The sequence below is a fragment of the Onychostoma macrolepis genome, chromosome 01 (assembly GCF_012432095.1).
Source record: "Onychostoma macrolepis isolate SWU-2019 chromosome 01, ASM1243209v1, whole genome shotgun sequence".
NCBI lineage: Eukaryota > Metazoa > Chordata > Actinopteri > Cypriniformes > Cyprinidae > Onychostoma > Onychostoma macrolepis.
The window spans coordinates 20,555,366-20,580,123 of NC_081155.1; the positions used below are offsets into that span (position 1 = coordinate 20,555,366).

General features: G+C 40.1%; 1 protein-coding gene across 2 annotated transcripts; it reads left to right on the forward strand.

Moving 5' to 3' along the window:
* The first annotated feature begins 470 nt into the window (after window positions 1–470).
* si:dkey-117m1.4 (uncharacterized) lies at window positions 471–23,928 on the forward strand. Of its 2 annotated transcripts, none has more exons than XM_058778763.1 (9): window positions 471–620; window positions 12,657–12,769; window positions 13,684–13,759; window positions 14,541–14,727; window positions 14,973–15,041; window positions 17,621–18,564; window positions 19,188–20,011; window positions 20,096–20,299; window positions 22,210–23,928. In XM_058778763.1, the coding sequence occupies exons 1-9, from the start codon at window positions 529–531 to the stop codon at window positions 22,458–22,460; spliced, it is 2,760 nt and encodes a 919-aa protein (XP_058634746.1). In that variant the 5' UTR covers window positions 471–528; the 3' UTR covers window positions 22,461–23,928. The 2 variants fall into 2 exon arrangements, with proteins under 2 accessions (XP_058634746.1, XP_058634755.1); XM_058778772.1 differs by having other exon boundaries at window positions 514–649.
* Window positions 23,929–24,758: the final 830 nt, after the last annotated feature.

The following is a 24,758-nucleotide window of genomic DNA, read 5'->3' on the forward strand; positions in this document are numbered from 1 at the left end:
CAACATCGAGCTCATAACTGCGGCTAACTACTCGGAGGCAGCAGTAGAGAACACTGTATCAACTTTAACATAAAAAACAACGTATAGAGCAATGTTGTTGTTATTTGATTAAAGTTAGTCATGAATTAAATGAAGGTGAAATATTTCTTCAGCCGTATCATAAAAAGCAGACAGCGATGGACCTGTCAGTATTATCTTATGAGTACAATCAACTTCGCTTAGAAACAGAAATACCACCCCAACCTATACTAGACGACGCAACCATTTCTTTAATATGGGGGAGTTTAGGTTTCTGTTTTTTCATAGTTTCAATAATTTTATACTGGCAACAAAGCCAAAATGAAGTGTTATAAGGCAGGTGAGTTTCAAACAAAAATGTCCATCGAAGTATTTACAAGTGCTGCATTACAAGAGCACCGATTGTCCTCCCCTAGCGTCTGGGTGAATGGTATCGTCCGAAAGAACCTGTACATAGAGAGAGAGAGCGCGAGCGCAGCGCGAGATAGAGGACAGCGCTCATCGGCGGGAATGGCGGAGACCGTTCGCTCGCTCTTTGACTACCGGGAGCCGCCGCCGCTGGACAGCAACGGAGAGAGCAGCAAACCGCCGCAGCCACGAGGGTGAGGGAGTGAACAGACGCGAGAAAAAAGTAACATTTCCAGAGATGACACTGACTTTAAAGCTCAGAAACGTCTGACAGAAATAATATCACTTTTCTGTTACGATAAAATGATTCGTAATCACTAAAGTTTTTAAAATAGTTGTAGGTAACGTTAAACAATTTTGTAATCAAAGCTATAGAAATGTTTTATTTATTCAGTTATGAAGTTAAGTTGTTCTTTAAAAATAACGTTATTTCTCTGTTGTGACTGGAATCAGGTGTGTGTGTGTCATTTAAACGAAGGTGACTATCAGTCTGATTTATTTTCAGTTTTAAAATAATGCAGAATGTAGGTTTTTAATCACTGTTAACTCTGAATAAACATTTGACGTGTGAGAGAGCGAGCGAGTGTGTGTGTGTGAGTGAGTGTGTGAGTGTGATTGCGTGTGTGTCTGTGTCACATGGAGAGAGAGAGCGTGTGTGTGTGTGTGTGTGTGTGCGTGTGTGTGTGAGTGAGTGTGTGTGTGTGTCACAGGGTGTGTGTGTGTATGTGTGTGTGTGTGTGAGTGAGTGCGTGATTGCGTGTGTGTCACAGGGAGAGAGAGAGAGTGTGTGTGTGTGTGTGTGTGTGTGTGAGTGAGTGATTGCGTGTGTGTGTGTCTGTGTCAATGAGGGTGTGTGTGTGTATGTGTGTAACTGCATGTGTGTCTGCGTGTCACAGGGAGAGCGTGTTTGTGTGTGTGTGTGTGTGTGTGTGTGTGTGTCAATGAGTGTGTGTGAATGCAGAAGGGAGGAGGGAGAGAGCAGAGCGTGAGAGAAAGGAACAAGTACAGTGTGTGTGTGTGTGTGTGTGTGTGTGTGTGTTAGTGCGTGTGTGCATGTGTGAGAGAGAGTGTGTGTGTGCTCTTGCGTGTGTATATGTGAGTGAGAGCATGAGAGGGAGGGAAAGACAGTGAGTGTGCGTGACAAAGACAGACACAATATGCTGGTGTGTGTGTGTTTGTGAGACTGTGTGTGTTTGTGTGTGTGTGTGTGTGTACCTGGTATTCTCTGCATTATGGGGACCATATGTCCCTACAAGGATAGAAATACCAGTAATTTCTGACCTTGTGGGGACAATTTTTTATAAATAGCTTGTAAATCATAAAGAAAAAATGATTAAAAAAGTAGTTTTGTGTGAGGGGCAGATTTAGGGTTAGGGGTTAGACAATACAGTTTGTACGGTATAAAAATCATTACGTCTACGGAATGTCCCCATAAACCATGCAAATCCAGTGTGTTTGTGTGTGAAAGCGGGAAGAGTGTTTGAGAGTGAAAGTGTGACACAGAATGAGTGTGTGATTGCATGTGACAGTAGATAAAAGGTGTGTATATGTTGGAAGAGGTGTGTGTGCTTAGGTTTTGCCTAAAATTATGGGGGCCAAATGTCTGTTTGAGGACAGTAAAACCTGATATCACCTACATTGTGAGAACCGGACAACACTTAACATGAGAGAAAAACCTTATTGTGTATACTAAATAAAAAAAATATAAAAACGCAGAAAGGTTTCTATGAGGGTAAGGTTGTAGTTAAGGTGAACATAAATATCATTAGCTCAGGATGGAACAATAGTCAATGGAAAGTCCCCACCATGATAGAAAAACAAACATGTGTATACATATGTGCATTTAGGTGGGGTGGAGAGGACCATCTAAAAGGTATTATTGTCAAGGTGCGTGTGTTTGTCAGGAGAAAGGTGTGTGGGAGTGTGTAGCACATGGTGCTGAAGAAGATGTGCATTTTAAATGTGGGGAGAGTGTGTGAAGTCCGTTGAGTGTGTGATGTGTGTATGTGAGAGACAGGGGAAGTGTGTTTGAGACTGAGTGAAGGGGAGGGGTGTGTGTGTGCGTGTGTTTGTGCACACATGTGTGTTACTGAGGGGAGGAGGGAATGAGAGTGTTTGTGTAAGTCTCTGTGTGTGTGTGTGTGTGTGTGTGTGTGTGTGTAAGAGAGAGAGAAAAGAGAACAGCAGTGTTTGGGTCAGTGAGTGTTTATGTGTAATCACTGGGACTTGTGTGTAAAGTATAAAGCCAGTGGATAACTGAAAGTGTGTGTGTGTATTTGTTGATTGTGTTTGGAAGGGAGAGCTGGATGAACAGGTAGTGTCTGTGTGTTTGTGAGAGAGTGAGAAATGCATATATTCATAGAGCGAGACAGAGGGCAGATATAGATACAGAGAGTTTTTAAAATGCACATTGTGTGTGTGAAGCCTATATATATCTATTGAAAGAGAGTGAGACAGCTTCACTGAAGCGGTTTGAAAGAAAAACCTGAACGGAGGGGTTTTCAATTAACTCTGATTCAGCTGATTCAGAGGAATTTTTTATTGCTCAGAGGTGCTCTTTCATAGTTTAGGAGACATAATGGATTTATGTTTAATCGAGATATTAACTTTGTCTAATATGTCCCTAATAATCCAAAAGAGAAGTAAAAATGGACAAATGAAAAGACAATTTTTGAAATACAGCAAGAGTACAGAGCTACAAAATTAATGTAGATAGCTCAGATCTGATTGTCTGAACTTCAAGAATTTCATGAAAAATGTTTGAAATCATATTGATAATTTCATTGCAGACTTCAAGTGTGTTTAAATGTACAGTTATGATTGAGGTACCGCAGGTTTTTGCCAAGTCGAGTGACAGCCTTGGGGCTGGTTTTTGTGTTTAGCAAAAAACTAAAGAGCGGAGATGCATTTTTAAAAAATGTATTTATTTTAACTGAACTGCTGCATTTTTGAACGCCGTGTTATATGTGAGATGCTGTGGAAGATGCAAGCGTACTGGTCAAAGTTTTTCACATTTAAAGTTTTTTTTTTTTCACATTTACTAGAAAAACAATGGAAAAGCAGGAATGTGGAATGCAAAAACACGTTCTGTGTGAACAGACCCTTAATCTGTCAGTACGATTATACAAGATACAATGTGTAATCGAATACTTGATACAAACTGATAGTATACCTTGCTTTTGTTGCATGCCACTTCTGTCTTTTGGAGCACAAGGACAAAGCAGAAGTAAAATGAAAATTCTGGCCATGTTCACACTGTCAGTTTTTGGGATTGACAACTGTATTTTCTTTCCAGGTGTGAGTCTCGAAATGTCTCGTTCACACAGCAGCTTACAGTTGTGTTTAGAATACTGTCTGTATGAACGTGCAACGGGAGTCAAGCCTGTATTCCTTACCAGTAACCATAAAGACAGTGACCAAAGTAAAATCGAAGATGGCGACGTCCATAAAACTGAAAGTCTTATCACTTTCTGATACGACAAGAGTCCAATTGAGCCACTAGTTCATTCGTCATATCTTCATTAACCGACGGCAGCTTTTAAATTTGGGTGGAGAGCGGAGTATTTAAGTTGCGCACAGAACACAAAACTGACTGGAGCGGCTCCGGTGGAAAACTGACAGGATCTAAAACTTTAAGATGACACGCATCTCAATCCTCCGTCACTGTAAGTTACCGAAATCACACATGAAAACATGCAACACACGTTAGATGCGTGTTTGTGCAGCAGAGCGGCTCTCTCGCACTGTAGCTATGACATGACAGACAACTAGTTGTCCAGTCCTGTTCCATTCACACAGCACGTGTGTTCCGAGAATGCGGTTGTGAGTCCTGAAAATTTACAGATGTGAGTTCGGTTACAGAATGCGGTTGTCACGCCTGTAAATAACCAAACTGTGTGTGAACGTAACCGTATTAAGGACTCAAATACAGGATTGACAACTGTATTCTGCTGCTGTGTGAGCGTGGCCTCATCTTCATGTCGATTCAAATATGTATAACTTACTTTTTTCAGTGGAACCCCAAAAAAGCTATTTAGAATTTTTTTTTTTCCCCATGCAATGAAAGTCATTGAGGTTCAATGTTGTGTTGACCCCAGCATTTCCCCAGCAGTGCTCTGCAGAAGAAAGAAAGTCATACGGGTTATAACTGACATGAAATTTTGACTGAATTTACATTTTTAGTTGAACTGTCCCTTTCAAGCATATATACATGTTGAACAATGTCTAAAATCACACTCCGATTTCACAAAAACTGGTATGATTTCCTTTGACTAAAGTGTTTATAGTTAAAAAATAAAAATAGAAAATAGTTAAAGCTTCAGATTTTTAAAAGTGCATGAAAATGTTCTTGAAATCTTGAAATTCTAGATTGAGATGCTTATTGAGGTCTTTTTCTCAGGCGAACATCTGAGAAGCAGGAGACTTGAGTATATTCTCCGTTTAATCTCATTGTTCTCTTGGAGAACTGAGATATTAACGAGATCTGAAGTGATGGACAGTTGGTTAGGTGTGGTAGAGTAGGATTAATCCAATCTTAGTGTGCTCACATGTTATAAGTAGTTATTTTTGATGTTTTGTGAAAATAAGTGGTTTGAGTGACAGATTTGTGAGCCAAAAAGTGTGTGTCTGTTTAAGAGAAAGACAGAGAGAGTATGTTGTGACGAATAGCGAAGGGGAGGGAGCGAGTGTGTGTGTGAGAGAGTGAGAAGCGAGGCTGTGTGTGTGTGTGTGTGTGTGTGTGTGTGTGTGTCTGAGAGAGAGAGAGCAAGAGAGGAACAGAAGAGGGGAGGGTGTGTGTGTGTGTGTGTGTGTGTGCGTGCGTGAGAGGCAGAGAGGAGGGAAAATGGTGAGGAAATGTGTGTGTGTGTGTGTGTGTGTGTGTGCGTGTGTGTGCGTGAGTGTGTGTGCGCATGCTTGCAGGTTTGAAACTGAAAGAGAAGGGGAGGGAGAGTGTGTGTCTTGGAAACAGAGAGAAGACTATATGCGTATGTGTGTGTGTGTGTGTGTGTGTGTGTGTGTGAGAGTGTGAGAGTGTGTGTTTAGGCTTGTGTGTGTGTCTGAGGTGTGTGTGTGTGGTTGAGTGAGGAGGGGAGGGTGAGTGTATGTGTGCTCATGAAGCAGAGAGGCGGGTGTGTGTGTGTGTGAGAGAGTGAGAGAGTGTGTGAGAAACAGATAAAGGAAAAGAGAATGTGTTTGTGTAGAACTGTGAGAGAAATTGTGTGTTTTAATGTGTGTTTAGAGCTCTGTGTGTGTGTGTGTGTGTGTGTGTGTGTGTGCGCGCGTGTTTGTTCTAGTGGCTCACTGTGGAGGGGAGGGTGAGTGTGTTTGTGCTCTAGAGGCAGAGAGAGAGGCGGTGTGTGTGTGTGTGAGAGAGTGAGAGAGTGTGTGAGAAACAGATAAAGGAAAAGAGAATGTGTTTGTGTAGAACTGTGAGAGAAATTGTGTGTTTTAATGTGTGTTTAGAGCTCTGTGTGTGTGTGTGTGTGTGTGTGTGTGTGTGTGCGCGTGTTTGTTCTAGTGGCTCACTGTGGAGGGGAGGGTGAGTGTGTTTGTGCTCTAGAGGCAGAGAGAGAGGGCGGGTGTGTGTGTGTTTGCATGCAAGAGACTGGGTGTGTGTGTGTGTGTGTGTTTGCATGCAAGAGACGGGGTGTGTGTGTGTGTGTGTGTGTGTGTGTGTGTTTTAGAGAGAGAGAGAGGACTAAAGAAGACTGAGTGTGTGAATGTTTGTGCATCTGTGTTTCTGTGAAAGACAGAAGAGTGTGTGTGTGTGTGTTGAAGTGAGGGAGTGTTTATGCATCTACTTTGTTTATGAAAGAGGAAGAGAGTTTGTGTGTGTGTGTGTGTGTGTGTGTGTGTGTGTGTGTGTGAACATGCAGTGTGTGTAGGCGGATATGTTATATGTTTGAGGAGGAAGACTGTAGATTGTGTGTGTGTGATTTATTTGTGAGAATGAATAAGACAGAGTGTTTTCAACAAAGGCGCATGTGTGTGCGTGTGCGTGTGCGTGTGTGTGTTGATTGTGTGAGTGTGTGCATGTCTTCAGACTGAGAGGCTGCATGTGTATGTTTACATTATTCAAACGTGTGTGAGGGAGAGAAAGACAGACAGGAAAATGGTGTGTGTGTGTTTGAGTATCTTCAGAGAGAATGCATTTGCTGCAGACTTTGTGTACGTGTTTATGTACTTGTGTGTGTGTGTGTGTTTGTCTGAGAGAGACAGAGAATATGAGACTCCGGCTTGGTTATTTGAGAGAGCGTGAGTGAGAGAGTGTGTGTGCGTGTGCGTGTGTGTGCGTGCATGTGAGCTTGAGATGGAGGAGGGGTGAGTGTGTGTGCGTGCATGTGAGCTCAGCTGAAGAGAGGATATTTGTGTGTGAGTGTGTGTGTGTACGAAGGCTTTTAAAGGGTAGGGTGTGTTTGCATGTGCATGAACACATACATGTGTGTCCTACTGGGGGGATTGTGTGTGTGTGTGTGTTTGGGCAGTTGTTGACTTATAAAGAGAGGTGTGTGTTTATGTGTTCTTGTGCACATGTGTATCTTTCTGCTTGCACATGTGCATTTCTGATTGGACTTGTTTGTGTGTTGTTTTGAGTGGAATGGGATTTTGCGTGTGAGTACGTGAGGGAAAGAGGAAAAAAGAGAGATAAACAAGTCGAGATACACAAATGAACGAAAGGGAAACAGATTTTGGCCTGTGGAATGAGGAGGGATTAAAAGCATGTCCGTTTTGCAGTGTATTGACTTGGAGAATGAGTTACACAAGTGTGTGTAATCAGATTTACTGACGGGCTGGACAGGAGTATGTCCACAGAAAACACTGACTGTTCTTCCAATGGATCTCAGTGGAACTTGTGGAAGATGTTCTCACGGTCGACTTTGGAAACGCACCGGTAAACCACTGAATTGCAATAAAAGAACAGAAAACGAGTATGTGTGTTAGGGTTCAACAGTAAGGAAGGTGCCATGGCCTGAGGCTAGAGTTTTGTATAGAATATTATAGAATATTGAATAGGTTGTGCGATTGTCTTAAAAAAAAATTCCCATGTTTTTGGTGCTGATGCGGTGGTGACTCGTTCATGTAAGCAGAGGATGGTGCTGCCAACGCACCTAAAAGTTGTCAAAGACAACAGAAGAACACATTGTCTCACGCGCACACTGTAGACTTGCGTAGCATATAACGGTTACAGTAACTTGGGACAATATCAAATAAGAGCTCTGTGCGGACCACAAACACCCCTGACTGAGTTGGAGGTGTGGCTGAATACGTATTCAGAAAGGCACGGAAAACAAATAACGTGTTCTACGGAGAGATTAAAGGGACATGCTTAGCCGCTTGCTAGCGGTAGCCTGTTACATTACAGTATATAACATTGAAAGTGAAAGTAAAAAAACAAGCGCGCGTTCATAAGCGATTTCAATGCCCCGCACACACACACACCACCCACACCACCTTGCATAGATAGATAGATATTATTTTTAGGCCCACATTATTATTATTATTATTATTATTATTATCATCAGTAGCGGTAGGTAGGCCTATTATCATTACTAGGCTATTGTTATAATTGGCAGTAGCACCAGACTTCTAATGTGAGCTTGCAGACATTATTATTATTATTATTATTATTATTATGAGTAGTAGTAGGCCTATCATCATTAACTGTAGCCTATATTCTGACTAGTTTATTCGTTTTTATATAGTGGCGAGCGGTGACTTTTTTAACAGGGTATGCTGAGTGCTAAGATTAAGACCCCCCCCCATCGCTTTTAGGACAGACTCAAAGAGGAAAACACCATGGCAGGTGTCGATTTAAAAGTATGCACATTCCTACCTTAGGCTATTTGTAAATGAAATTCATCTCCAATCCTTCTTCTATGGTTTCAGGTTTACCATAGTTAACTCGAATGCTAGAAAACAGCTGATTTTCCAAGTAAAAACCGCCAAATAACGTTTACACGTAGTTACCTATGTCTCTGCATCAACTGAATGAATTTTTTTTATTTTTTTTTTATTCCCAGTGAATAGGAGTTAAAACTCCCACCTGGATGACAATAATGGACCATGCAAAATACCAAAAATAAATAAAATAAAATAAATAATAAAATAATAATAATAATAATAATAATATCTTTAAAATATTGCCAACAACAATAAAATCCTCGCTCATGAAATCAGTCGTCTACCAGCTAAACACTGAGAACGCGCTACAATCCTGACGAGTCACAGCCACAGAGCGGAGGCGCCAAAGCTGCGGAGAAACCGCTTACCCGGAAGCTTCCGTCACTCACGTAGATTTACAGAAAATTACCGTTGTTTTCAAATAAATAATTTTACATACTTATTCCCAACACTTTATTAAGCTGTTAGTCGCATCTCAAATGACAAGGGATCAACTTATAATCATGTTTATATTCATTAGCCTGTGAACTCATTCTCTCAGATGGCCTGGGTATGCGGCGCATTCGCAGCTTATATGGACGGAACGCCACTGATATATATATATAACTAAATACGACCTCACGTTTTATCCGTTTGCAGCCTTTGAAACTTCCGTTCGTCATAAAAATGAATTCGGATGGTTCGATTTTCTGCATTTTTCGCATCCGTAGCAAATATATTGAGGGGTGTTTTTGACAATGAGAGCCACCAAATGACGAATATGAAAAAACGAATACGACAGTTTCGGAGTCAGTCAGGGTGCAAGGACCTTAAACTTTTGAGGCTTGCGCAGCTTCTCGAGGAGAAATCAAACAAATGAGCGCCGTTTTCTAAAGTCTATGAGCGCAGCACACACAAATAAACTAAATTGACATACTGCAGTTAAATTTCAAAATGTGGTGTTTTCATATTTATAACATTTGAATACAGTTCAGCAACATACATCACACGACCTGACGACCAAGAGAGCTGACAACTGACCATCACTTAATTTACCATCACCTCACGATTGAAATTGTGACACTGATTTCATATGACAGTTCAACAAACAAGTTAATAATATTAAGTCACTTAATATTGAATATCGAAATAATTACTGTTTTTGTCTATTTTAGCAGCGAAAATAGATCCGATGAATCCAAACAAAGATCACAGCATAGCGCATCTCACAGCAACACTCAATCGTGTTTTGAATGATTCGGTGTTTTGAACGAATCGGTTGAGTCAAAGATTCAATGACCCATGCACAAACATCTGTCTCATTCTTGATGAATCGGCCGTTTGAACGAATCATTTGAATGAACGACTCGATGACTCGCTTAATAAAACTGCTTATCACCTGCATTTGCGCTCACTATCGACAAACCAATCAAATTTGTTAAACTCTTTTTTTTAAATCAGTCCAAACACAGGTTTTTTTTTTTTTCAGGTTTTTTCCCTCCCATCCTGTAGCCTACAGGGGGGGGGGGGCGCGCCCCACCGGTTGAGAACCACTGATTTATGCTAATCGATGGATTGTTAGGTTAATAAGTGCCGTCATTCAGTTATGTTTATTATATTAATATGTTTCAGCACGTTACAGTCATTATGGCTTGAGTTAAGGTAGCCTATCTTCTGATTTAAACAGTTTATCATACAGACTGAAAGCGTGAATCCCATCTCTCACCCTCTCTCTCTGTTTATGGGTGTTTGTGCATGCATGCGGGGGAGGGGTGCGATTTTCGAATAATAATTGAATAATACCCAGCGATTTTTGAATATTATTTTTGCTTGGAATGCCCATCTCTAATAGGCTTATGCATTTATTTATTTATGAAGTGAACAGATGAACAGAGACTGCGTACTTTTCAACGCAGTGACAGCGGAGGACACTTAAAAACAACGAAATATGCTAGGGCTGGGTTAAAAAAAACGATTTCTCTATTTCAATAGATTCTTTATTTTTTATGAACCAATATCGTTTCTTAACTCCCAATCGATGCTGTTTTCATTTGATGAAACACAGTAGGCTACATACAGTACAGTGCGCCTCCCATCCAGTAAATCGCAATCGGCTAAGCTTTGTGCGTTGTTACTTTTGATATGAAATACAGTCTCAGATTTCAAATTCTGTCCATTTTATTAGGAAATTCAAGCAATAAATACCGTTTTGGTATTTAAATACTCTTTAATGTGGCGTGATAGATCGCTGTAGACACCTCAGATCAAGCGATTCACTTTACTATACTCGCCTGTGCGTAATCAAAGGCATAGCAAAAGACTAATGAGTTTTATTTTTATTCTGGAGCTGATGATCCCGTGCTCTACTGCCACACTGGAGTGCACTCGCCACCAACTGGACAGGGGTGGAAATTACAGTTATTAATCACAATAGATCACCCTCCGTGTAAACTGTCGAAGTGACGGACGGCCTTCAGATTTTTCCATCACTGCTAAAAAAATTCTATCAATGACGGAGAATTTTTGGTTAACTCGCGTTAACCTCTGCTGTATCCTCTTGACAATAAGACAGTGGACCTTTTTTGCCTGCAAATTTTCACCTAAATTTTGCTAACGTGACCACACATCTGAGGGGACTAGGGCCCTCTAGAGCAGTGGTTCTCAATTCCAGTCCTGGGGGCCCCATGCTCTGCACATTTTGCATGTCTCCCTTACTTAACACACCTGATTGAGATCATCAGCTCGTTAGTTCAGTTCATGATCTCTCTCCTAACGAGCTGATGATCTCAATCAGGTGTGTTAAGTAAGGGAGACATGCAAAATGTGCAGAGCAGGGGGCCCCCAGGACTGGAATTGAGAACCACTGCTCTAGAGGGCCTCAGCATACTTTCAGGGGGCCCTAGTAAGTATTTTGTAAATTAAAATAATATTTAATCAAAATGTTAAAAACACTAAGAATAAAGATGTACAACATTAAACTGATATCATACATTTTATGATAAAACATAAGTACCAGAGGTACATATCAGCCTAGAATAGGAAGGCCATTGAGTATTGTCTCAGACAAAGGGGAGAACCACTGCTCTATTGGTTAAATGTCTTTCATTATGCAAATTCACAGATTAGAGTTCATCAGACTTCATCTTTTGTCATCCGTGTGCCAAAGTTAAAGACAAAATTACTTCGGATGAGCTTGCGTGTTTAATTTTCTCACATTTGTAGGCGTATGAATGGAAGTGAATGGAGCAGGAAGTCTTTAGTTACTGTGGCTTTCATTTGAATTGGTTTAATAATTGTCAATAAATAGAATGTATTAATACACAGTAAATAAACAGAAAGTCACATTTTCAGTGTTTCATCTGATGAACAATCGACACCAAGGCACACAGCATTACAACTCATTGAAGAGTTTGTACTTCTACACACAACCTCATTTCATTTAAATCAGTTTAATACTCCCATCTACTCTGATTAAGTTCCACAGACTTGTCTTTGTAATCATCTATATGACAGTTCTTTATAAAGCTGACCTGAAATGGTGGATGGAGGGATGAACACATGAATTTGCCTGACTGCGTGCACACAAAGACACGCAAACATACGCTCTTGGGTCCAGATGGAGGGTCGGCCAGATCAATATCCAGTCGGCAAGACTGAGTCTTATCACAGCTCAATGAATACGTCAGGCACGCGCACACACACATACACACACACACACACACTGAACACATCTGTAACCAAGAGACTGCACATCTCTACACTTGTCTAATTAAGCATTCACAGTTGCATCTGTGGAAAGCGGAGCTTTGGCTTTCATACACAGCTCTATTAACGGCAGTTCACACTCACACACTCTTATGTGGTCAGTTACTCTCTGTTGGAGCTTTAATGATTATAGATTTGTGAGTAAAACTGGTTCTAGATCAGTGTTATGTTAGAATCCGTACACAGATTCCACCGAACTGATTCTTCCTCTAGAAGGAGAGTGAATGCGCAGTGGTGTTTGCTAAGATGAGCAGCACATTATATTTCTCTTGTTCTTGTCACATTATGATTCAGATAAGTTGACAGGCTTCATTTAGTTAAGGTATAGAAGATTAATTGTATAGGTAGCGCTATTTTTTTGTAACATTTCTGCTTTAAACAAGTCTTAATTAAACATCTTTTCTTGCCACATGTTTTTCGTTCATAAACGTAAGCAAAATTAAACAAGATTTGTGCTGTTATTTCCATCGATCCACTGATGTGTCCAGGTTATTGATTTGTCTTTGTGATTTATGTTTTGTTGCTGATTAAGTTGGTCAGGCTGTCCATTTAATGCAATGTGTGTTTGTGTGTGTGTTTCATAGACGTGGCTGTGGAAGGAAAAGGAAAGGGACACCAGTAAAGGTGTGCGACAGAGTCTTTGCTACAGAGGATGAAGAGGAGAGCATGTCAGAGAACAGCTATGGACCAGAGAAAGGTGAAGTGTGTGTTTCTTGCCTTTTTGTTACTTTAACTGATACATAAGAATAAAGAAAACTGAAAATGATCAAAAAGGGAGGAACTGGTTTGGGAAATATCAGGAGCCAGTCTAAAGTGTTGTTGACACTGATGACAAAGTGACCAGAGTACGTTCATTTTCAATAAGAGTAGGCAATTTGAGCCAATCTGAGCAACTGAAAAGTGTTTATGCCTATTCCACGTTGTAGAAGCTACCAAAAGGAGGGCAGTAGGGTCTTTAGAATTGAGAGTTCCAGTTGAATGCCATTTCAGTGCCTTTTTGAATTTTGAAATAAAGCACACAGAATCATAAAGAATTGTTATTCAAATTTTCATGTAAAACCTTAAATAATAGATTTTAGTAGTAAATATTAGATTTAATGCATTTTAAAAATCTTTGTATATAAATATATATATATATATATACAATTTAATATATATACATATTTATTTATGTAAGATGAAAGAACACTTCATTTCCCAGAATGCTCTAATTTAGTTGGAGGTCACATGTTCAGTCTTCTTAAATACTCTAGTCAAGCAGGAATTCCTGCTTGCCAACATCCATTGATTTAATCAGTGTAAGTGCGAATGTGCCATAACTCATCGAAGTAAACACCATGACTTATCATTGGAGTACATAATACATGTGTATGTTTCAGAGAACATTGTAAGGCTGATGATACATGGGGCAACTTTTTTTGAGCAATGTTGCTTGGGCACTTTTCCATTGAGAATGGGTAACCCATTTCTATCTGGATCATTTAGATTGGTCATGGGCCCTGTGTCTCAGCTGGTTGCCTGTTGATGGCAACATTACTCAAAAAGTTGCCGCGTGTATCATCAGCCTAAGTGTGTAAATATCTATGTGAGACCCTATTATATGTGTTTCAGGTGATGGTCATGAGGACAAACACAGAGTGTCTGCTGCTGATGGACTGTACTATGAAACACAATCTGCTCAGCTCTGGTGAGTGAGTGACTGAGTGTGTGTGTGGTCTGAGTGGAGATACTGCACGTGTGTGTCTGTGTGCGTGCTAGGAGGAGATAGCAAGTAATTGTGTTTGTTGTGTGGTTGGGAGATACTGTTGTGTGTATATGGAGGTGGGGGATTACTGGAATGCAAGCTGTGTGTGTGTGTGTGTGTGTGTGTTTATTTATTATCGTTGGGGCAGTGAGAGAATGTGTATTCGTGTTTGTATGTGTTTATCATAGTGTGTTGCTGGGCTTATGGTATGTACGTGTGTGTGTGTGTTTGTATCTGTTTATTGCTGTTCAGTCATAGTGCCGACAGAAATATGTTTATATATACTATATATATATAATGATGACGTGTGTGGGGGCAACAGTGTGTTCTGTAATTATAAATTTGTATTTATTTATGACGTTCATCCTGTGTTGGGAATGTATGCCAGGCTTATATGGGCTTCATGTTAGCAATAGCATACACAAAGTTGCATCAACTAACTATAAACAACCTGTTTGTGATTCAGATCTACTTAATTAAATCCTCTGCTTAATAATGCTATGAGTTCACACCAAACGGGACATTCTAATTTGCCGTTTAAGAATATAATATGTTATTAATGTTAATGAAAGCAGAGATAGCATGACTTTAGCACAGGACGTGCATTAGTCTGCTGCTCCGTGGTTTAGAAAACAGGGTCAGCAAGATTTCCCAGCTGTGATGTGGTTCTCTCTATCAGTTTTCTTTTCTATATTGCTGTCTGATGTAGTTTTCTCTCATGCAGTGTGAGTGAGGAGGGCTCTAGCGGAGAGAGGGGGGCCGTCTCGTACCCCCCATCACCAAACTGCCGCATTCGTGAAGTGCACTGTGGAAATCAAGTGCGACTGATTGTCATAGCGATCCGTGACATCGCAAAGGGGGAGGAGATCACTGTGGATTACAGTTTGACCGAGTGGGGAGAAAACGCTATGGTAAGTGTAACCATGACAATGGCTAGCACATCTCAGTACTTTAAACTCCTTTTGCACTTAGTGTTACTAATAATATGCAAATTGTTGCGAGTTTATAATTTAGATGTGTTTGTGACACGAGTTTATATGCATGGTGTTTGATTTGTTCATGTTTATGTGTGAGAGTGTTGGAGGGACTTTATAGTCCCGCTCTTATGTCACATGATTGACCTTTTTTTTGTAATGATGTCGCATCCCTCTCTCAGGGTTTCCATGGCACTGTGCCTCCTAGTAACTTTGATTGCAGCTTGGACCACGAGAGCAACATTAAGAAGGTAAATATACATTACATTTTTATGAATACACTTACAGACACACCCAGTTACCAAGCAACAGTCATTTTCAGGCCTCTTTCTGAATATCCTGTCTGCCTGAAATGATTGCTGCACCCCTGGCCATCAGAACCATAAGCATAAGCACCACAGCACGCTAATATCTCCTGCATTTTCCTACAGTTTCATCCAGTAATCTTAGACATACTTTTTAATTAAATTCAACTTGAGTGTACCTCCTGGAATTGAGCAGCCTGTAAAGCCATTATGAAAAACTGACCCTGGTCACTTTTTAAAACGGTGCATGTTGGCATTGTATTTTTTGTTCAGTGTCTTTTTAGTTGGTGTCCTTTAAATTGATTGTTCAACCATTATTTTAGGGTTCTGTTGCAGGTCATTTTCGAAATACCTTTAAAATAAATAAAAACTAGAATTAACAACATGCGAACTGACAGTTTAATAAAGGTTAAAAGGATAGTTCACACAAAAACGAAAATTCTGTCATTAAGTACTTACAGGGTGCCCGCGGGTCCTTAAAAAGCCTTAAAATGTATTAAAGTTTTGCTTAAAAAAGTCCTTAAAAAGTCTTAAAATGTCTTAAATTCAGATTCAGTGGGTCTTAAATATCTTCGGTCTCATTACCGCAAAAGTTTCACCAGTCTGACGGACCCAGGGACTGTTTACAATCATTGGACAGACGGAAGATTCCCCGCGCTGTAGTTACTGCGAATACCACCAGCTCGCTGACAAGCCTCCTAGCTGCTTTAAATAGGTTAATGCAAGTTTACTGAAAAATTGCTCGAGGATTTTACTTGCCTGATGGGACAAATAGCTTGATTAAAACTTAAATGACATTTTATTACATTCAGCATAAACAGCAAGTGATAATGGATAGTGTATTTCTGGTATCAATGTTGCACTGTTGAGACTCATGCTGCCTGTCTCTGTGAGAGACTTATATGGAGAAATCAAATCAAATGAGCATAACGGCAAACATAAAGAAACTCAAAATTCAAAATGTTTAGTTTATTTATAACATGATGATAACATACCATGACAAGGGGACTATTTTGCTAAATATTTTCATGATTGCAAATGTTACATTGATTTTGGCTGAAGAAACAAGTAGTTAAGTAGTTACTTACATTTTAGACAGAATATTGACTGTTTTGTTCGGTTTCACCAAACGAAAATAGTTCCAAACAAAGATCAGAAGTATTGCACATTCTCCAAGCAGCACTCGCATTTTTGTTCCTGAATGATTCAGTGTTTTGAATGAATCTGCTGAATGAATAAGTGACTTACCGCCACCTACTGGTGGTTTAGTTAGTTTAAAAGTATGCATTTCACCAACATTTCTTATTTGTATATTCAAAAAAATGTATTTAAAACATTAATCTCATAACATTATTTATTGTGGTTGTAAATTTGTAGTGCAAATTATTTAATTTGATTGCTAACAGCTGTAGTGTATATTAAATTTCTTCATCAGTTGTAAGAATTTGACATGAAAGATGACGCATACATTTAATAAGGTTAAAAAATATTGGACTTTATGGAGGTAAATAACCTGGGGTAAATATTAAAAACATGCAGATTTAAATATGTAAATGCTGAATAGAAAACTGATGAAAATATTGCTTCATTTACACCACCAAAAATATTGCTGATGTGGAGATTTTGAGGGATATTTTGTATGGGATATTGTCTTCAGATATGAAAAGTTCTCTGTATATCGTAATAATAAATAGCATTTTTGACAACGATGATATTTTGTTTTCTTTTTAAATTTAAAAACACATTAAATATTACATTTACGCATGTAATATAATGTGTATTTCCTTCACAGGTTTGGTCTTAAATTTTACATATGGTGGTATTAAAAAGGTCTTAAAAAGTCTTAAATCTAACTTGTTCATATCTGTAGACACCCTGACTTACCCTCATGTTGTTCCAAACCGATAAGACCTTCGTTCATCTTCAGAATTGTTGAATAAAGTAGTTATTTTTGTTTTTTGCACACACAAATTATTCTCGTAGCTTCATAAAATTACAGTTGAACCACTGATGTCACATGGACTGTTTTGCCGGTGTTCTTACTACCTTTCTGGACCTTGATCGTGGAAGGACCCTTGCTGTCTATGGAGAGTCAGAAAGCTCTCGGATTTCATGAAAAATATCTTAATTTGCATTCCAAAAATTAACAAATGTCTTACGGGTTTGGAACAACATAGGTTGAGTGATTAATGCCAGAATTTTCACTTTTGGGTGAACTATCCCTTTAAGACAATAATAGCAATTAATTGACAAGAAAAATCATTGTTTGAATGCTTCTGAGGACCTTCAGCCTCCACATTCTGGTCAAAAACCTCTTCAAAATAAGTGTTGGTGGTGTTTAGTCATTTCCAGGTGGATACAAATAAGTTATGTCCTACATTTTTCACTTTCAGTCAATACATCTAAAAATTTTTTTACAGAAGTAAAATGAGTGCAAAGCTTGAATGCAAAGTTTGAATGCAATGTTTTCCAGATTATTCACCCTTTAACAGATCTTAGAAATGCATGTGCTTTTTTTTCCTTAGGAGGAAGAGTCCGGCCCAGTTCCACTTTCTGCATCAGAATACCTCACACCTTCCTGGTCTCTCTCTCCTTCCTCCTCTCCTCTGTCTCACTCAGAGCCCAGTGATTCAGACCTCGACTCAGATTATGCCAATGGAGAGACACGCATGCGAACACTTCACCGCCGCAGGAGACACAAAGCTCTGTACTCTTCTGCTGCACATGCTAAAAGAAAAGCACTTCATCTACCCCCCAGCCATCCTCCCCCTTTTCCACACTCCCTCCCGTCCTCCACACTGCAGCCCGCTGCTCCCTCCAGACCTGTGTTTAAGTGCCCGCCGCCTGCAGGAGTTCCTGCTAATAGTGTCAATGTGTCAGTGGGTCGTGGGCAGAGCACCATGGCACAGAAACAGCGCTGTGTTTACTGTGGCCGTCACTTCCGATCTCTCCCACGGCATCTGGAAAAACACCACGCCCACCAGCCAGATATGCGCTCTGCCCTTGAGCAAGCGCGCACCCCTCGAGACCCTCCTTGTGTACAATCGTGTCTCCCATCATCGAGCAAACAGTCCCAATGCCTACAAGTGGCTCCTGTGCCAGGTGTGGTGGTGGTAACACCACAGTCACCTCCTGCTTCTTCTTTGTCTCCAGTCAGAAGGAGCCCTGTCCTCTCTGGCCCTACTCGCAAAAGTCCTGCCCCAGCGACTCCTCCCAGAAGAGGAGGTGTCCCCGTGTCTGTCTTAAAGAGGAGCCCACCTACTCCTGCTACTCCTCAGAGAAAAGGAGGACGAAAAATAAAAAAGGATAAAGAGGAGGTAGACATTTTTGAGAAGATGAAAGAAGAGGAACTGCCCACTCCAGTCTTTGTGGATCTTGTTAAGGAGTCAGAACCTTCGAAAGAAGAAAGAGACGACAATGGAGGTAGAGAAGAAGAAAGTGGAGCGGAGGATAAGATCGACCTATCAAGGTTAGACATTCACAGTGTTAAAAACAGTTTCACTGGCTATGTTTACATGCAACCAGATAGTCCCTTTGGCTCAATCGGACTGAAAAGCCTTCATGTAAACACCTTAATTGATTCGATTGAGCTCAATCTGAATGAAATTTCGATTTGATTAAAGGGGTGGTTTATTTATTTTCTAATACGATCGAGACTGAAACTGAAAGGACTGTGCATATGCAATGACGTGAAATAGTGTAATGACATGACATGCTTTTGCCATTTGAGTAAAGTGTTGTAAAAATGAGTGTCCTGTCATAAAATTATCCTTTCACTCAGTGTCTGTGAAGTGGAGTCCTTGTTTTGGATTCTCATCCATAGATGACTGGTTTTGGGCGTTCTGGTTTATAGAAACTCTATATCCGTGCAGTGTGCACATGTCAAAAAAATCAATTCTGATTTGAAGCTTGTGGCATATAAATGTGCACATCAACCCAATCACTTTTAGCGTTCATGTAAACACTACATATTAAGAATCAGATTTATCAATCGGAATGAATTCAGTCCAATTAAAACAAAAGTTGTGAATGTAAACATAGCCACTGTTAAAATTGATTCACCTAATTCTGTTTCTCTTTCTCTTTTCTCAGTTTGCGTCGTCCCCACATGCTCCCACTTCTTTCCTCCCTTTCCTCCCTGGTGTTGTACCTGCGGCGGCTGCAGCACTCTGCCTTTATTTCTCTCTCCCGCTCACCACAGTCGGCCGAGGCATGGCGTCTCCTCTGTCACTCCAGCCTGGCCCTTCTCATCCTTTACAATCGCCGCCGTGAATGTGAAGTCTCCAAACTGACAATCTCAGAGTACCAGGCCCGAGTCGCACCCCAGTGCCCCATCCCTGTGCAACCTGGTGCCCCGCCAACTCTAACCCCACTGGAGGCTTCGCTCTCACCCTTCGAGCGGATGGTCCTCCCTCATCTCCCTCGTGTCGGAGTCCAAGGGAAGCGTGGCCGCGTACAGCCGCTCATCCTCCCGCCACACTCAGAAGCCTGTCTGGAGATGCTTTTGCAGACTCGTGCCGGTGTGGGAATCGATCCACAGAACCCCTACGTGTTTGCCAGGCCGTATCATTCGCCAGCCACTCCCCTGCGAGGGACAGACTTACTACGTAGTTTGGCTCGGTCCAGTGGTTCGCGGCACCCCCGGGCACTGACGCAGACACGCGTTCGCAGGCAGGTGGCGATACTTACGCAGCTGCTGTTGTTAAGTGAGGGTGAAGAGGAAAGACAGCATGGGGCTGCCGTACAGCGACTGGAAAGCTTCTTGCAGAAGGAGTATCACGTGACTCAAAGCTGTGCAACCATCGGCCAGGACCCTGGGCTGATGGGTCTGATCGGTCGGGTGGTCCTATGCGGAGAGAGAGATGGCGTCTTGTTCCGAGGAATGAGTTTGCATCACATCTGTCTGGAGTTAGATGGTGAGTGAGCTGTTGTGTCAAGCACATGGCAGGTGTAAATAAAGAGTATTGAACTCATCAGTCATACTTACCCTTCCCTTTCAGTGTTGTCAGGAAACTCTGCCGACTCGCTGTCAGAGGACTCAGATGTTGAGCAGAGTAAAGAGAAACCAGAAGCAGCATCTCCTGCAACCACCATTGTGATGAAAAAAACCACAAGCAACAGCAAATCTCCCCGGCCCAAGAAGATGAACAGCAGCTCCCTGCTCTCAGCGGGACGCAAAAAGGCCTCAGGACAGCCCAAACCTGGTGAGTCTGATTGTGAGACTGTCATACAGTGTGACAATATTTCTTTGTACTCCTCAGTTCCAGGAAATGAGGACAACGCTGATAATTGTGACATAATCCGTGTTTACATGCGCAAAGCATGAACCAGTTAAACCAGGGTTAATAACATTTTATAAAACTGATTTTGAGGGCTGATAAGTGCAACCTTTGTTAAAATCATATAGCTACAGAGGTCGCGTTAACCGAAAATTCTCCGTCATTGACGGAATTTTTTTAGCAGTGACGGATAAATCTGAAGGCCGTCCATCACTTTGGCAGATTACACAGACTGAGGGTGATCTATTGTAATTTATAACTGTAATTCCCAGCCCTGTCCAGTTGGTGGCAAGTGCACTCCATTGAGGCAGCAGAGCGCGCGATCGTCTCCAGAACAAAAATAAAGGTCTTTTGCTATGTCTTTGATTCCGCACAGGCGAGTATAGTAAAGTGAATCGCTTGATCTGAGGTGTCTACAGCGATCTATCACGCCACATTAAAGCCAAAACGGTATTTATTGCTTGAATTTCCTAATAAAATGGACAGAATTTGAAACCTGAGACTGCATTTCATATCAAAAGTAACAACGCACAAAGCTTAGCCGATTGTCTAACGTTACTGTGCATTCATCAAATTAAAACTCTATATCCGTGCAGTGTGCACATGTCAAAAAAATCGATTCTGATTTGAAGCTTGTGGCATATAAATGTGCACATCAACCCAATCACTTTTAGCGTTCATGTAAACACTACATATTAAGAATCAGATTTATCAATCGGAATGAATTCAGTCCAATTAAAACAAAAGTTTTAATTTTTGAATCGATTTTGCTTGACAATCCTCATAAGGCTGCGGTTCTCTCGGTTGGTTGTGCATCTTTTTCTTCCACACTTTTTCCTTCCACTCAACTTTCTGTTAACATGCTTGGATACAGCACTCTGTGAACAGCCAGCTTCTTTGGCAATGAATGTTTGTGGCTTACCCTCCTTATGAAGTGTGTCAATGATTGTCTTCTGGACAACTGTCAGATCAGCAGTCTTCCCCATGATTGTGTAGCCTAGTGAACCAAACTCAGAGACCATTTTGAAGGCTCAGGAAACCTTTGCAGGTGTTTTGTGTTGATTGGCATGTCACCATATTCTAATTTGTTGAGATGGTGAATTGGTGGGTTTTTGTTAAATGTGAGCCAAAATCATCACAATTAAAAGAACCAAAGACTTAAATTACTTTGAATGTGCATTGAATTTATTTAATACACGAGTTTCACAATTTGAGTTGAATTACTGAAATAAATGAACTTTTCCACGACATTCTAATTTATTGAGATGCACCTGTATTTATGGGATCATTGTATGCATGATCATGTAAAACGGTGTTTCTCAATCAGGCAGTCTCAGCAAACTTGTAAGGGTACCTCAAGATGACTTAAAATTGAAATTAATAAAGTAATACTTAAAAATGCTTAATGCTTAAAAAAAAAACAGCATGTAAATTGAAATCATATGTATTTTCCACCATTCAATGACCTTTTTATTGCAAAACATACAGGCCTTGGTTAATCCATTTAATATATCAATATTCACAGTTTCTTTTGATAAAAAAGTTTAAACTATAGCACAATGCATGCAATATCCCAAAAATGTCATATTTGTAGATGTTTACATAACAAAAGTATACAGTTACCAGTTCTTCGGTACAATGTGAATAGGAACATTGTGATGGTGGTGTTTATTGTCAGCCATGAGGCCAGAGCTACAGGCCTGAGTCTGAGTCCTTCAGCACAGTGCTAACTCATTGACCTGAGCGTATGCGCTTGGGCCTGGGGGAGCGGGAAAGCCTGAGTGCAGTGTTTACACAGGAATAATGATTAACATACGTTCTCCTCTCTGTCTCAGGTAAACGTGGTGTGCTGAAGCGGCCTTGGTCTGAGGCAGAGCGGGCAGCTGTTGAGTCCCACCTGGTGCAAAACATCATGGAGCTGCGAGTGCCGGCTAAAGCGGACTGTGAGCGCTGCCTGGAGCTCTGCCCCCTGCTGGTCACCAACCACCGGGACTGGAGGGCTGTGAAATTCTACTGCCACAACCGTATACAGCTGCTCAAGAAAACCCAGCAGAGACAGGGTCCACCCGCCCTGTCTGTCTGCTGAGGCTGTGAATCAGCACGCTGCTCGGAAGGGTCATCCAATAACAGCAAATGTGTAAGGGAGGGAAATATTGACATGGTACAGTCACAGTAAACACAGTACAAATGCTTTAATTAATATGATGTTGTGTGTGATTTGTGTCCGGTGTGTAAAACGGAAAATGGTACCACTCTGGGAAGCAGACGGAAATGCACACTTGTTGTGAACTTTTCCAACTATGACGAAAGAACACTAATTTTTTTCTGTCTGCAGACGACCAGTAAGTTTTTCTGTCGCTGGCTTAAAAGTAGATGACCATTTTTGACCAGCTGTAAGTCTGAATGGCTTTGCTCTCCCTTTGGCCGTGCCTCTATCTCTCCAATGACAGAGAAACAGGCAGACTGAGCAACTTGTGCCTTGATGGGAGTCAAACCTCAGTTTCAATCACATTTGTGAACATTTAACTGTTACTTAAAAATTTCTTAATTTTTAATGAAATGAAGGAATATGCATAAAAAAGGAAGTCATCCAAGTCCATTTTTGCCTACCATCTTGCTCATTAAAAATGTTTTGAAGAGTCCCTTTGAAAACCAACCTGAATTGAAACATTTTCCATTTTTTGGGAATTCCATAAATCCCACTTTTGTTCCTACCATTTTAAGCCTTATGTGATTTTAATTAAACCATTCTGTCCTCATTTACAGTATTCTTGTTGTCAAACCAATATGACTTTTCTTGTTCAGTAGAACACTCTGATTTTTGAATGCACTTGTCTTTTGCAATTCCAAATGCAAATAAAAATATATGGCATCAATCTAGTGCACAGATTCACACGGATGACATTTCTGGCATTTTTTGATGTTTATGCATTATTAATCGTAATTACATGAACAAAGATTACGAAAACATTCTTTGGAATTCCTACTTTTGTGTTCCATGTAAGAAAGTCGTACAAGTTTGAAAGATTTATTTATGGGTTCTTTTCATTAATTTCAATCCATTGAAGTTAGCTGTTTGGTACTGTAGCTTGTTCAGCATTGAAAAATAAACATCTATCTGTCCTGTACTGTAGAAATGGACATGAATGAATGAGCAGATGAGTTTAGTTCACTTGTTTGCATTGTATTCATCTATCAAATCCATATCGAAATTTAAACTGTGTATTGGAAACACATGATAACCACACGTAACACCTCAGTTTATATTTTTTATAAATCTACTTTGCTGTTTTGTTATCCTTTTGTTATTCTTTCAAACTTGTATATATGGACACACACATATATATATATATATTGTTGTTACTGTTAACAGTGGTATTGTTATTACTATTAAATCTTACTGTGGTAAGTGTTTTTTTCCTTTTCCACTTCATGTACATACTGAAAGTAAATATTTGCAGAAGAAAAAAAGAGCACGATGTAAATATACCGTAGACAAGACAAGCTTGTTTTTGTGTTGTCTGTGTTTTTTTAAGTTGTCTGAAATGATGATAATAATAAAAAATGTTTTGTTTGTAATTCTAGACTTGGTCTTATTTGTGCTGCTCTTATAGAAAGTGCAGAATAACAGCAAAAAATCCTTACAATTCTGTCCAAAGATTTCAATCTAGTTATGTTCTGTGTTGCATAAATTTTAAATAATCTAATCTAATTTGGTATTGTTCATTACATTTTAAATGGAGCAAATTTTTTGTAAGTGTAGTACATAATCTTCTTCCCTTATTGATCACGGTGTCATTGCACTCTGCACTGACAGGTTTGATTGGATATAGAGTGGTACAGTTATTTGTTTTGCTCCAGTCAAAAAGGTTTGTTTGCATTAAATGTTGGAAATCAAGCTCCTGCTGTCTCTATTAGTTGGTCCAATATCATTTTAAAAAAATTGGATTTATTATTAGCTTACCAGTTTCATTTTTGTTATTGAATAGGCACAATTTGTTGTGCACACAGTAAAAACATCTAGAACATAATAGTTAACAAACCGCAGTCCAAGCTTTGCATCAAACCTAACGGAAATATGTTGAGTATTTTATTCCTCCGTTTTATGTTGTTTCATAAAATAGCATAGAACTATTGTATTGATAAAACACAGCATGTTTTAAGTAACTGTATCACTGCATAGATAGATTACATTTACGTTTTTTGCTTTCCTGACCTACTTTTAAAGGAACAGTTCACTCAAAAATGAAAATTTGCTTAACATTTACCATCACCTTGGACCATCACTTCTGACCAAAATACCATGATCCATAATAATGCTTCCTCCATTGTTTAGGACTTATTTAACAGTTTTTGCTTGTAAACGGTGCTTAATCTGTGCATA